General features: G+C 43.3%; 4 protein-coding genes across 4 annotated transcripts; 2 read left to right on the top strand and 2 right to left on the bottom strand.

The window, feature by feature from the left end:
• Positions 1-453: 453 nt before the first annotated feature.
• SS1G_10001 (hypothetical protein) lies at positions 454-3,769 on the bottom strand (the record flags this gene model as incomplete). The annotated part of the gene is made up of 2 exons (XM_001589316.1): positions 454-3,376; positions 3,468-3,769. The coding sequence occupies 2 exons, from the start codon at positions 3,767-3,769 to the stop codon at positions 454-456; spliced, it is 3,225 nt and encodes a 1,074-aa protein (XP_001589366.1).
• A 668-nt stretch (positions 3,770-4,437) lies between these two features.
• On the bottom strand, positions 4,438-6,768 carry SS1G_10000 (hypothetical protein; the record flags this gene model as incomplete). Its single annotated transcript, XM_001589315.1, has 4 exons — positions 4,438-4,562; positions 4,620-6,218; positions 6,431-6,626; positions 6,691-6,768. The coding sequence occupies 4 exons, from the start codon at positions 6,766-6,768 to the stop codon at positions 4,438-4,440; spliced, it is 1,998 nt and encodes a 665-aa protein (XP_001589365.1).
• A 547-nt stretch (positions 6,769-7,315) lies between these two features.
• On the top strand, positions 7,316-9,203 carry SS1G_09999 (hypothetical protein; the record flags this gene model as incomplete). The annotated part of the gene is made up of 3 exons (XM_001589314.1): positions 7,316-7,367; positions 7,466-8,688; positions 8,742-9,203. The coding sequence occupies 3 exons, from the start codon at positions 7,316-7,318 to the stop codon at positions 9,201-9,203; spliced, it is 1,737 nt and encodes a 578-aa protein (XP_001589364.1).
• Positions 9,204-10,622: 1,419 nt separating this feature from the next.
• SS1G_09998 (predicted protein) lies at positions 10,623-11,708 on the top strand (the record flags this gene model as incomplete). The annotated part of the gene is made up of 2 exons (XM_001589313.1): positions 10,623-10,712; positions 10,764-11,708. The coding sequence occupies 2 exons, from the start codon at positions 10,623-10,625 to the stop codon at positions 11,706-11,708; spliced, it is 1,035 nt and encodes a 344-aa protein (XP_001589363.1).
• Between the last annotated feature and the right edge of the window lie 2,889 nt (positions 11,709-14,597).

The following is a 14,597-nucleotide window of genomic DNA, read 5'->3' as shown; positions in this document are numbered from 1 at the left end:
AACTATGGAGCTTGCGTTGTCAAAGTTGAAGATGGAGGGGTTGACGTTCGAGGTACGCTTTAGCGAGCAGCCAGGGTCTGGACGACAACGAGGGGTTCTTTTATCAATTTCCACGTATTGAAAGCTTACTGGAAAATTTGGGGGAAAATCGATACGAATTCACTCAAGTAATTATGACTATAGTTGTGTTTTGAGTTGTATAGTTATGTATATGCTATTTCTGGCGTAGATACAACATTGAGCCCGACAAGACTCAAGCAAGGGAAACCAGCTATATGCAACCAATTCATTTACCATCCTCAGGTTTGGTTCAAGTCCCCTCCATCCATACGCCAGAAGTTAGCCATCCACCCCTTTGAAAGTGCTCCAAGCCAATATAATAACTCCATTGTAATGAATCATCACCCCTACTTATTGTACAATGCAAATGCAATGCAAAACCAGGAATCCATCTTACAAATCCAGTTCAGAACCGGAATCTTCAGCATAACCACTTGCGTTCCTCTTTGCTTTTCTATCACGTCTCCAAGGGCTACCAATGTCCTCGTCTGGACCTGGTAGACTAGGGTGATCCTTTTCATATTGTACTCTGAAATCCCAAGCGTCTTTATCCCATTTCGCCGATTTCACGTTATAATCCGCAACAGCTTCTTGATAGATTCTTTTTCGTTCCAAAGCCCTGTCAATATAAGGTTTCTTCACATCCTCTGGAGCTTCACTCCACATTTTCGTGATCATTTTCTTAACTTCGTTGGTAATTGGTTTACCTTTCCCCGGCCTTCGACCTTCCTCGCATTTTCTTTTAGCTTCCTCCCATGTATCCTTACTGTACATTTGGTAGGAATTGGAGTGGTTCTTTGCAGGCTTCCAAGGTCGATCACCGAGCTTTGCGTATATCGCATTCCATATCTCGATTTCATATGCCTCGAGACGCGCCTGTTTTGGATCCTTAGGAACTTCAATGGCCTCAGCCTTTCTCTTTGATGCCGATTCCTTGGGTGGAATGAGATTATCCGGAACTTCTATTGGTCCGATGATAGATTCCAATACCTCCGAGGCTGCCCTGAGACCCGAGATGTAAGCTCCATGAACGGTGGCTGGATGTGTACCACAAGTATGCTCTCCACCAAAGAATAGGTTACCGATAGGCTTTGCCATGACCCCGTAATCATCACTTTGGAAATTTGGGCCAGTGTAAGAATAACTGCCACGGGAGAACTGGTCTTTGCCCCAACGAGTAACAATCGACTCTACAGGCATAGGAATGTGATCACCGAAAACGCCTCTTAGAACTGTCGTAGCCTCATATATCAATTCTTCGTTTGAGGTCTTCTCCGTGTGGAACGCTGCGTCGCCCGCCATGAGAGCTAGTAAAGTTGGCATGCCGGATGTTTTTGTGCAGTTAAACCACTGGAAAAATCTCCCCCTATGTGTGAAATATTCTCCTTGGTCTAGACTGAATTTGTTGGGTGGATTACGTAGAGTCCCGAAGATATCTCGACCTTCGTCCCAAAAAGGCTCTTTGTACACCAGGATAATTTTATTGAGGATCCCATAACCAATCCGCTGAATTGCACCAGTCTTCCATGAAGGTAACTCTGGTTCGAATTCAATGTTGTTTTGCTTCAAAACACCCAGGGGAATAGTGGAAACGATGTAGTTTGCCTCGATTGACTCGCCGTTCTCACAGTCAATCCTAGATGAGGCAACGGTATGATGAGGATTGTAGACAATACGTTTCACTGCACTTCTTTTCTTCACATCCAGTAGTCGTGGGAAATTAAGTAGACCTCGAGGGACTTGTTGGTAACCTCCTGTGACCATTGTGTGCTTGCCTTCCCATTCGTTACCGGCGTCGAGATCCCAACCTCCCAAGCTCAACTTATTGCAGGTGATCGCATTACTGTACTCGAGATTTGCGACGTGCCAATTAATTAGCCTGAGATCAAGCGGAGTAAAATCAATCATTCTCATATACTGCCGAATAGCGTCATCAAATACTGATCCAAGTGTAGCATTCCCTTTGCTCGTCGGTCGCTCAAGGTCTAGATCAAATTCAATGCCAACACCATCTCTAAGCTTCCAACCAATCTCGCGGGCTTTGTAAGCAGCAGTATGCACAGCTGGAATCCCGGGCTCCAAATGGGCTCTTCCAGTGAGCCTGTCTGATGCCACTGGCACCATTTGTTCGAGAGCAGATGATTTCTCACTTGCAACAGACTGCGTGGCAAAACTGGCTCTATTCTCAACCTCGCTAATTGTTCTAGATCCATCCCCATTGCCATCGCGTCCTGCATCTAGATGGTCCCTATCACCATCAATGAGAGGCGGTGGTGGAATTTTAAATTTGTACTCGCCAACGCGGTCGAGGATATAATTGAAAAGCTTTTCGGCATGCTGATCACGTTCGAGGTCAACCGGGCGACCATCATCATATATCGTGGTATCTGGCTTTAATGGATGATAAGGCAGTGCCAGTTGTCCTCTTACAATAACGTTCAGCGGGTTGCCACGATCAAACCCTGTGATAATCATACCGCCCATTTCTGCAGTATATCGACTGCCAGGAATTAAGGTTGGATATTCTGGTCGCGATTCGTATTGCCGAGAATATACTCTCCCACCAACTCGATCTCTGCCTTCTATTATGACTACATGGGGTAATTCCTCCCCCATATCATGAAACCGATCTTCGAATTGGGCAAAGAGGCTTTCTAATTGTCTAGCACAGCCTAAGCCAGACATGCCAGCTCCAATGACGGCAACAGTTCGCCTGTTTCGTACGGTATTTCGCATCTCGCTTTTATCTATTTTGGACTCCGGGTTTTCGAGGCAACCGTAGTTGATATAACCGCGCCGAGCCAACCATTCGTGGCATACTCGAGCAGCCTCAAACCAACGGACATCTCTTGCACATCCAATAGCTTCATCTCTCATTACATGTATCGACGGATTGCGGGTCCAAAGCCGGAGGATTCCATTTCTGATATTGAGATACGTCGTGACCTGCTGATGGCTTATATGCCTACGTAGCATATGATACTCCTCTGGATGCAAAGTGTATGGGCTGAGCCGTGATGATTCTGCTGCTGCGATGCACTGTCTGGCATACTCCGCTGGATGAATATCCGTGGGTATCGATTCTTTCGGACGTACATTATATTTCTGTCTATTTTCATCCAAGGATGATATTTTTGTAACCTCTCCAAAATGTTTATCGACATATGTTGGAGAATTAGGGTTGCTTGACAGTGAGGACAGTGATGAGGTACCGTCGTCGTGATCTGTAGTCATTGAAGAGGCTAAAGAATCTCGAGCGCTTTCGGGCTTCAGGACTATGTTGCCATCAGAGGCGTATTTAGATTGACCTGCAGCTCTAGAAAAGGTCAATAAAAGAGGTCAATAAAAGAATCGACGGGTCACTCGGAACCCCACAAGCCAAAAGCGGATGGTCTATTAATACGTACTTTTTGTTGACGTCTGTACTAGGTTTGGGATCCTTGATGACCCTTGCACGGGATTTGACATCAGATTGAAAAAGATCAGTAGAGCTGTCAACGATGATAGTATGCTCAAAGGTTTCAAAAGCTGATTGTGATTCAATGGTGTCGATGGCTGGGTCGAAGCCGGGAGTAGAAATAGTACCAAGGGTGGATGAATCTCTTGCGTTCTCCGTAGACTCAAATATAGCAAGATGGGAATCTAATTCTTGAAATCCCATCAATGTATCGTGACCTAAGTCATCTTGTTGACTTATCTGGGCATCCATCGTGGTTGCCATGTCGGGAGGTCTAAACCCTGTGACTTCTCTGGAATGTTTCGATATAAAAGTGCGTTGGCAGGGCTCAAAATTGCGAGATGACGAAGTGCCCATTGACAGGCCTCAAGCCGAATTAACCCCTTATTATTGACCAATTCGATAGGATATGCATTCAAATTTCTGCTTTGATAACGTCAGGACCTTCATATAACTAACATATAGAGATATACGTCTTACACGTGGATTAGTCTCACCTCTGTCATTGAACATGTTGCGATGGATGTCGCACACCGCACCGAGTCTCAGATATAAAAATGTCCGTATATCATCAGTATTCGCAAGCGAAACTTTGGGAAGTGTTTTTAGGACTCGAGGGAAACTGTTGATCGTTGTGTCGTACGATATGAATATATCATGTCTTATGGGATCTCGGCTGGGCAAAAGATGCGGATAGCGATCACGTGTAATGTTTATTTAGTTTTAGAACGAAGTTGACAAGGAACCCCAAAATTGCAATACTTTCGAACTTATTGTAGCGATGCATTCCAGACGTCAAGAAGGGGAAGGTCAAGATGATGTTGTTGCACATAGTTTCATTGTTGGCAAATATTTTCATTTAGGATTACTATTATTGAAGTAGGCACTCTGCCCCTTTTATCTTTTGTTCATGATAATTCTCATTGTTCTTGTGGTGTTACGTCTGGCACACTACTCCTGCCCAACGAGTCCTTCTCTATGGCTACATCCATCATTCGATTTCCACTTATGATTGAGGTTGTGCATATGATGATCTGCTTCCGCGCTGTATGTTTGTTAGTCAATGCTAAAGTGTTTAAAGAGTAATACCAAGATTGCATACCTTCTTCTTGCTTCGCGATAAACCTCAAAGCTGCAATTTCCGTAAATGTTACTCCACCTAAGAATACAACGAAAACAGTCTTCTTCTCGCCACTGCCCGCCAGAAGCGCTCTTGCTTTAACAGCTTTATCTTCCCCTGCTTGTACCTCGTCAAAAGTCTGGCCTCGCACATGCTTCAATAGTTCATCAAATCCTCGCCAGCCTTGAGAGGCGCCACCAGTAGCGACACTCGCAGTATTATTCGCATTTCCTCCTCTGGTCATCGAGATCAAATATTGCTTTTGTAATATGCATTGAACAAGGCGTATTGAGAGCGGCGCGTAGCCACTGTAGACATAAGCGATGTCATTTGGATCGTGCTCGTTAACTTCATCAACAATTAGGCGAAGTTGTTTTCGCAGATAAGTATAGTCGGTATTGGTGCCAATTTGAGTTCCACCCCCGGTCATAGGGATCATAGATGCCATGGGAGATGTTCTTGAAAGCAGTAACTGTAACTTTTCTAGAGCATCCAAAGTAAGCAGATGCTGATAACCATAGGCCTGTAGAATCGTTTTCTTAAAGTTATCCAAATCCCGGGGTTTAACACCGCCAGAGATGCATGATTCCAGGCACAAAAGTCGCAGAACTTCTGGAAGGGGAGCATCTCGAGCAATGAGCTCTTCGATGGCATCGTGCTGCGAAGAAGGATCGGCACCTGCAACTAAATTCTGTTGAACTTCTAGCAAGCGGCTGAACTGTTCTTTACGGGTGTGTTTCATTATCTCCTCTGCTAAGCCAGTATGTATTTTCAGACTCTGTTGTTCGGCTTGGTAGCCTGGAAGCTTGTTCACGAAATCTCGCAGTTCTGCTGTACTTTTTGTTCCATGTCTACTTTCATAATCATCTTTGAGACGTCGTGCGACCTTATTCAATAGCGGCCCAACAATTGCAAAATTGGTATCCCTCAGTTGAGTATAAAGCTTATCGGACGAATCCAGAATTATTTTTCGCTTTTTGGCCTGGACGGGTGCTGCTCCGACAGTTTTCGAGGACCCTTGAGGAGCTGACCCCACAATGGATGAGTCCACATCGGCTTGATTATGTTGAATACCTACCGCTTCGTCAATTAACCCTTCATATGTCAATTGCGTTAGTAAGGGGGTCGCGTAATCAATTTCGCGATCGATAATAATGAGGCTTTCGATCGTGTTACTTGGAGAGAGCCCAAGCTTGTTGCTTTCATTGGTATCTTCGCCCGCAATCAATTCTTGTCGCATTCGTAAGAGGAGATCTGAAAGTCTTTTCGCATTGTCACCTTGCCCGGTCATTCGGGGGAACAGGCCATGTTTTTGTTGTATGAGCATCAAAGCACGTGCGAGGAGAAATGTCGGTGTTGGATCTTTTCGCAAGTACAAATCTTCGAATGATTCGTCCAATTCTAATGACAAGAGGTCTTTCTCGAGTGGGAGAAAATAGAGAGGAAATTCGGCAATACTGGTATCACCCAGTACTCCGGCTTCTTCAAGAATCTTTTCTGATACCAATGTTCTCCGTGGAACCCAAAATATGGAAAATTCATGTCCAGTCTGGCTCTCTCGCTGCATGCGCTTGATATGATCTGGGGTTGTCAGCACGTTCTGATAGCATTAAACACAAGGTGAAATCGAGGATACGCTTATGTTCGTGTTGTCTAAATATATAGATATTATTCATGTAAGGGATCGAGATGACCAAATAGAGTGGGAGAGATACTTCCATAAGGTCTACTTTCGAAATCCCATTAGAGGTTTGAGGAAAGAAGGAGAGTCGCCAAAATAAACAAGCGCTTACCAGCTATCGACTGAGCATGCTTCGCACTCTCACCCCTAGCAATGAACACGACATTCTGCTGGCTAACATCTGCATTGCCATTCTCTAAAAAGAAAACCTTATCGACGCCATAGTCTTGAAGAGTGGAAAACTTGACGATTATGCCGAGTGGGCCAGCCAAACTCTTATCAAGTACCAGATTCTTCTTTCCGCGAACCTGCGGGGAGTAACGTGTCAGCTGTGGCCTGGAGCGGTTTGGAGGACGGTGAGGCCTTACTTACGCCCTCTAATAAGTATAATAAATCCTTTCTCGCTTTATCTTTGATCTGATCTGTATCAAACCCAGCATGAGGAGCCATGATGAGCTCTACATGCGGGCTGAATAATGATCACAGATTTGATGGAAAAGGATGAGGGGAATGCCAGGACAAGCTGTGAATTTCTCAAGGTCCCAAGCACAGTCAGTAGTGAGTACTTCAAGCTTTCCATGTTTTAGTTCCGAGCTCATCGGATGTAAATTGAAGATTTCACCGATCAAATGAAGGAAACTCCCCGCACCACAAAGACAAGCGAGTTTTCTACCGTGCCATAGAAGTACTCAGCCTCGCGATTGTGCATGAATAAAAAATATCAAGCCTACCCAATGACTCAGTATCTTGGATATTGAAATCCCCAACCTTATTAAAACTCCATATCGATATGAGAAAGTGAATGAAGGTCTTCCAAGCTCAATTACTCAGATCTGCGAGATCATCACGACTTTCACGAATTTCACGACTCCCACAACTCCCACAACTTCCACAACTTCCACGGCTTTTACAAATTCCCAACACACGTTCTGCTTGGGCCCCCGCGACCCCCGCTCTCACAAAAGCAGAACGAAAACAATACTACGAAGAGTTAAACATGGCGAAAGGATCAAAGTTTGAGTTGAAGACTCCAAAGGGGACGAAAGATTGTAGGCAACTCCATACCTCCGTCAAATTGCTCTACACAATTCCAATTTCTATCTATGATTATCAACAAACATGTGACATGATACTTATACCTCAATAGGGCAAGGAAAGGATATGGTCATTCGGGACAAAATCTTTTCTACTATTACTGAAGCCTTCAAGCGCCATGGAGCAGTCACTATTGATACCCCGGTTTTCGAATTGAAGGATATTCTTGCAGGAAAATATGGCGAAGACAGCAAACTCATTTACGACCTGGCAGACCAAGGTGGGGAGATTTGCTCGCTCAGATATGATCTAACAGTACCATTCGCAAGATGGTTGGCCATGAACGGGAGTGTACAAAGTATCAAGAGATATCACATTGCCAAAGTCTATAGACGGGATCAGCCAGCAATGACCAAAGGTCGCATGAGGGAATTCTATCAATGCGATTTCGATATTGCAGGTGTCTACGATCCTATGTTACCCGATGCAGAAGTAATCAGGGTTGCGACAGAAGTATTTGAAGGTCTTGGCTGGAAGGGACGATATACTATCAAACTCAACCACAGAAAAATATTAGACGGAATCTTCGAAGTTTGTGGAGTTCCAGAGGACAAAATTCGCACAATCTCTTCTGCGGTAGATAAATTGGATAAACTCCCATGGGAAGATGTGCGCAAGGAAATGACAGAAGAAAAGGGTTTGGCAGAAGATGTTGCGGACAAGATTGGAGAGTACGTCGTACAAAAAGGCCAGAAAGACCTCCTCAGTAAATTGCAGGCCGATGAGAAATTGATGGCCAATGCTTCCATGAAGGCCGGTTTGGAAGATATGGATCTATTGTTCGGTTATCTAGATGCATTCAAATGCTTAGAGAACGTTTCTTTCGATCTGAGTTTAGCACGAGGTCTCGATTACTACACAGGAATCATCTACGAAGTCGTTACGGAAGGGTCTGCACCTCTCGTGAGCACATCAGCCGCTCCTGCTGCCCCACCAAAATCCTCCAAGAAGCCCAAGAAAGTAGCTGATGCCGATGAGGATCGCTCATCAGATCCTAGTGTTGGTGTCGGAAGTGTCGCAGCTGGTGGACGCTACGATAATCTTGTCGGCATGTTTGCTGGCAAGGGAAAGCAAATTCCCTGCGTTGGTATTTCGTTCGGTGTTGATCGAATTTTCTCAATCACAAAGGCTAGAATGGAGGAGGAGCAGACGACAGAGCAAGTGCGAAACAATGATGTGGATTGCTTCGTCATGGCTTTTGGAGGAAAGGGTTTCACAGGGCTCCTGAAAGAACGAATGTCAATATGCTCAACGCTTTGGGAGGCTGGTATCAAGGTTAGTAAAAGGTTTTGTTCCCTGAGGATGTCATTTACTAACAATTATCTTAGGCGGAGTTCCTATACAAAGTCAAACCAAAACTACCAAACCAGTTTAAGGCTGCAGAGGTGAATGGTGTACCTTTCAGTGTCATCCTAGGCGAAGACGAAATCACTCAAGGCAAAGTTAAGATTAAGGAGAATGGTCTGAGGGATGGACACCCGGAGAAAGATGGTGTAATGGTCAATCTTGACGCTTTAGTCTCCGAAGTCAAGCAACGACTAAAGAGAAAAGCTGATATCGATAACATGACTCGAAAAGCCGATGGTCTGAGAGTTGTAGGAGGCATTAAAGATGATAAAGCTAAGGAAGATGAAATTCTTGCACAAGAACAAACTTCTGAGGCTCCTGCAACGAACCCTACAGAGTCTGGAAAATTGACAGAGAGTGCCGAGCCTGTCTCTGAGGCGGAGAAGCCTGCAGAAGAAACTCCCCTATCTCAAGAAGCTATAGGAGCGGTCTCCGCTTCTTGAAGAATTAAATGATTTTAAGCAATTCACATGTACATATTTGCAATGCAATATCATAGAGTGTATGAGACCTAATGCATTGATGATCTATCCATGAGATCATAATACCATCTAAGATGGCGCCATTATTTGCTTCCCCAGTTTTTGTTTCCCACTATCCCTAGGTAAGATGTTTCCAGATCTGATTTGATACGCACTAGTTTAATGATGGCTTGAGGTGGGATGACTGTTTAGATATCTCGAAACGACGTGGGTGTTTGACATTTTATGAACGGAGAACTTGTGGCTTGAAAAATGACTTGAAAAAAAAAATCTAGTAGATTGAATAACAACTATCTGTGAAGCATGGATGATAGTACCGTATATCAGATTAGACCATCTAGGATCTTAACGTATCTACTGCCAGTACGTACCCAGCCTTATATAATTCGTAGTCAAAAAATGTATAAGAAATAATAATGGTGTAGCCAACTTAAGATGTCTTTCCCATAGAGCGAAGTCCGTGCTAGCCAGATGCCAAGTAAACATCTGTGCATTTTTTGTTTCGAAATCGTCACACTTCACTTATTCACAGACTTCAGATGTGAAAGATCATCATAAATTATATTTGGATGAACGTTTCTTTCCCTGAATTCATCTTATCACACTTGTGAAAAGCCTCTCAAGTATGCATTGCATTATGATGATACTTATGCTCGAACCAGTGAAGCCTGTGAGTAGTGAAGCTGAAATGATGGTTGCCCGCACAGTCTTGGTCACAAACATTACTTCTCTTCTCTGCTATTATACCAATGAAAGAGAATTCGACACTTTCACGTCAATCTCTATATTATTTTCTCTTTCATTTGTACTATGATTCTATAATCGATTTTATTGCCCTACGTGTTGTTTCTTTTGTTTCATGTATTAATTCTCATCTCATGTTCTTGATGTAAACAATCCTTTTCACACGCCGTATGAATATCAACAAACTACCTCAGGTGGCGACCATATGAATTTAGATTTTGATTTATATACCCTCATAATTCGTATTACCACTAGATTCTTGGGTTGATCTCGAGTGTACTGGTCTGCACTATCCCAGTGGCTAACGACTTTTCTGGGTCATAATCCGGGAGCTTGCATCACGGATACCAAGGGTTTTCCGTCCGAAATCGATATCGTCCCTACAAACGGAATCGAGAAATTCGATAAACCTTCGTTACAGTAAGGATAATACGGCACAGGACTCTCAAAAGTATAGGAGGGATGATACCCCTTAAATTGCAACCAGTGGAGGGGAATTCAACATCCTCAAATTCTCCTACGACCCCAATACCTGCATCAACGACACTCTCACCCCAGAAAAAAAGGCCAAAACCAATAAGGCCAATCTGGGACAGACTCATATTTCCTTACACTTTGGAAGATTGGAGGATCATCATGGATGAAGTCAAGAAGCTGTACTTAGGACGGCAATACAAACAGTGCACTGCACGATGCATCAATATTCTCGATAGCATCACAGATCCAGTATGTCAAGTTCAGCGATATGTATTTGTGTCATACTAACATAATACTCAGTATCGAGTTCATCCTCTTTATTCACTTTTCTTGTCCTTCTATTGTGCCACTTGCTTAGAGATAACGGCATCGAATCTTCACAACAACTCTCCTCAAAAGCTTTCGTTGCTTCGAGATTCTTTATTGTACTTTCAAAAAACAGAAGAATATCTCACATACGCAGATATACCCATGGAAAGCGATGCACCGATATCAGGTAATCGATCATCTTCGATGTCATCTACGTCGAGTGCTCGTTCTTCTGTGGATTCCGTGTTTTCATCAACATCATTTCCTTCTACTGCAGATGGGCTCTCGCCCGCTTTCTCATCCTGCTCTTTCGAGGATGGCAACGACGAAAAAACTCCTACACGCATACGCACCCTTTCCGTGTCATCAGTCGCATCGACACAATCCACACAATCGACAGACACCACTATTATCGCGGATAGACCCGCACCACTGCGTATAAAAAAGAAGGTTTCTTTTTCTCCAGCATTACCCACATTGATATCAGCACAGGATCTTGAGAATTCAAGCAGTATGGAAACTATTCCCCGCTCTATTCAATCCCAAAATACACTTCCTCGACCTATAATCTCCTCCAAATGTCAATCACCATCGCCGATTCATCCCTCTCTCAGCATACATCTCACTAGCTATAATCTCAATCTCTCATCTATAACCACGCAACTTACCTATCATATAATACACATCAACAGCCTCATCGATACCATACAAAGTGTACGTAAATCTCGACGCAGCAATCAAGCTTCATTATCCCCTTCTCTATTTAATTCCACTGGTGATCTCAGTAAGGAGGATAAAGAGGAGATGAGACGAAAGGAAATTCGAGAAAGGATCGAGAAATTGAGAAGTGCCGGCTGGGAAAGGAAAAGATGGAATGGGAGTAGATCTGAGGCGTTGAGAGAGAAAGTTGATAATGAGCTGAACGGATGGATATGATATGATATGACGATGTCCTTTTCTTTTTCGTCGCTTCTCAAATTTTTAGATAATGTATTGTTTGGACACGATGATGATATGAGGATATTCGGTATGATGGTACGATGGTATGCTCATCGGTAAAATGTTGGATTTTAGGAGTGTGGCAGTCCGCGATGTATCGAGCTCTTGCTCCAAAGTGTTGAGATATCAGCAGTGGGCTAGATGTGTATTATTGAGTTGAGAGTGGATGATTTTACGATTACCTCCCGTTGTACCCCTGACGATTCGAACAAGGGATGTCGCAATATTTAAGGCTCTGACCTCGGCCCATGCATCTGATTGCAGATTCTCCCTACAGCATAGACTAGAGCCAGGTTTCCAACGGAGATCTCGGTAAAAAAAGAATGTGCGAACAACTTATGATCTACTTCGGTACATCTTTCGTTTTTACCCTTCAATTCCTCCAATCGTTTTCATGCTTGCTTGTTGCATTTCGGTGCCGGGTATTATCCGAGGAAAAGACTCGTCATATATCGTATATACTTCACAGTTTATTCGGCCATGCAACATTGCAACGGGTCTTCGTGGGCATGTAACATTACTTACAAAGTATCCTTACAGTAATGTAAAAGATACCCACCGCCCAGTATATTCATATGATCAAGATACGGAGGCAGTGAGAGATCATTGATGCTTAATTTTAGCGCCCATTACCTACTAAATAGCCCATTTTAAAGTGGAGCGGTCCTGAGGCTCAATCAGGAACTTTTATGGAGCTGTGTGTGCTGGACGGGACATCTATCGTCCGAGTGTTTCGATGATTACTAGGCGGGAGAAGGTATTTCCCGTTATATAGCTACTCGTAATAGAATTCAGTTTTCAAAACACACAAAAGTTCCCATCATAAAACCAGAGATATCGGATTAGTCAGGAGTATCGTTCCGGGTGCACGGTCTCTCGACATCCCTTCTTTTTTTAAGTTTCTGCGGTTAAATCTACCCGTATTAGGCAAATGCTTATATCGTACTAATAAATTCTTTTAAAATAAGGTTATTTCTTATTCCCTATTTCCTGTTTCCTATTTCCCTATTTCCGAGTAGAAGAATCCAGTACTCCCATCTGTAAAGTTTATCTGAAAATCTTAACTTGTCGTGTCATCTCATTCAATTTGTCAATCCCATCTTCGTAAATCATCCACTTATATCTCTTGTTTATATTTGTAAGAAACCTTATTCCATAATAGGAAAAATGTAGTACGACGCAGCACTTTCGGAGGTGAATGCCCTGATTTTTGTTACACCGCCTTTGTTTTGCCGCCAGCCATATTATTCTGCCCGCCTAACTCAACCCTTGAAATGTAAGGAGGTGTAGCAAAATCAGGGCATCCACCTCTGTTTAAACTTTTGAATTTTGAGTTGAGCTTTTGCGGTACTTGGGTGGTCAGAAAGTATAGTATATAATCACGGCTCCACTGGTTGAGCACATACCACAAAATGGTCAATTACCTAGATACGCACACAGTATTACACGAAGAATTATTAAGTGGAGTCTCGGAAACACACTTCCTGGCAGCTGCTCATTGGCTCAATTTATACAATTCTATTTTTTAGCCTCTTAGTATTTAGCACTCCCGAATTGAATCATTCAATCCTTGATATCGCGCACATACGTCTGTAGACCGCTCATATGGATGGGATTGTCTGTCTCATAGAAGTTCCTATTATCAAATTCTCGCAATGTTGTCACATTTTAGATGAATCACTGTTCACATTGTCACATTTTTCAGGCTACTTCACTAGATACGGAGTATACAATCCCACTGGAATGTTCAGCAGGTGGATAAATCCTTCCTTCCCAGAAGCTGTGGTTCTAAACCCTTTAACGCTGGTAAACTAAACCGAGTGTGGGAACCGTTGGCGTGGATGCCATGCATCTTTTTCTTTGGAGTGCGTAATGCTCTGCAAATGGTCAATCTTGGCATGAAGTTTACATGGCAGTTTCATTTCTCGATTCACTGTACTTTGAGACTCTGGGTTCATCGTTTTTGGAACACTGCAAAAATGTACTAGTGTGCCCTCACGGTATGATCACCGAGTGGTGGTGGGAAACCTACTGGCTGGTTCATATATATGTGAAGGCGATGATCCAGCAGGAACCGTGAAAGACCAAAAGACACAGCAGAAACGAGAATATCCTGCATGTCTAAGATAGCTGATTAGGCAAATTTTCAATTTTGTAACATTTATACATTCACCATCATTGATATGAGTGTTGCAGGGTGCATCAAGTTGCCAATATTCAAGGTCGGTCTAAAAATAAATGGTAAAGCAGTTTTAAGATGGATTATTGTTAATCTGGAATGGTGGTGTAAATATCTCATTGGAGAGGGGTTGATATAAGGTTACTTCGCCATTTGACCCTAACACAATCAAGATAAAGTGCACACAATAAGTTAAAAAAATATAATTCTTCCGTGCCACATGCATCAAGTCCGATTTTCCACAGCTTTGTAACCTTGGCAAAGGCATGTTCAGTGATCTGACAAATTTGAGTCAATGTTTTTAAGATAAAGTTCAAACCTGGGGTCCATGCAAGCAAGATACAATATTCAACGGGCAAATATGGGGTGCGATGATAATGAAAGACATTGCCATTCGTCGTAGTACCGTGGTCTCTATGCATATTTCGACACCAAGGAAAGAGATTACGAATCTACGCAAGCTGTCCTACCAATAAACCAAAAGTCCCCCTTACCTTCTGCGAGTGGCTGAAATTGGCCTTCGTTTAGTTTATGTTTGAGGTTTGAGGATGCGGCATTCGGCAGTCAATCGTTTGTCCGTCCTAACCGGAGGCCCACAACAGCCGCATACGTCCAACCTTCACTGCGGCTAGTAAACTCTCCTCCAA

The sequence above is a fragment of the Sclerotinia sclerotiorum genome, genomic scaffold, assembly GCF_000146945.2.
Source record: "Sclerotinia sclerotiorum 1980 UF-70 scaffold_14 genomic scaffold, whole genome shotgun sequence".
NCBI lineage: Eukaryota > Fungi > Ascomycota > Leotiomycetes > Helotiales > Sclerotiniaceae > Sclerotinia > Sclerotinia sclerotiorum.
The sequence above is the reverse complement of the archived record's forward strand: the minus strand, read 5'-3'. Positions and strand labels throughout refer to the sequence as shown.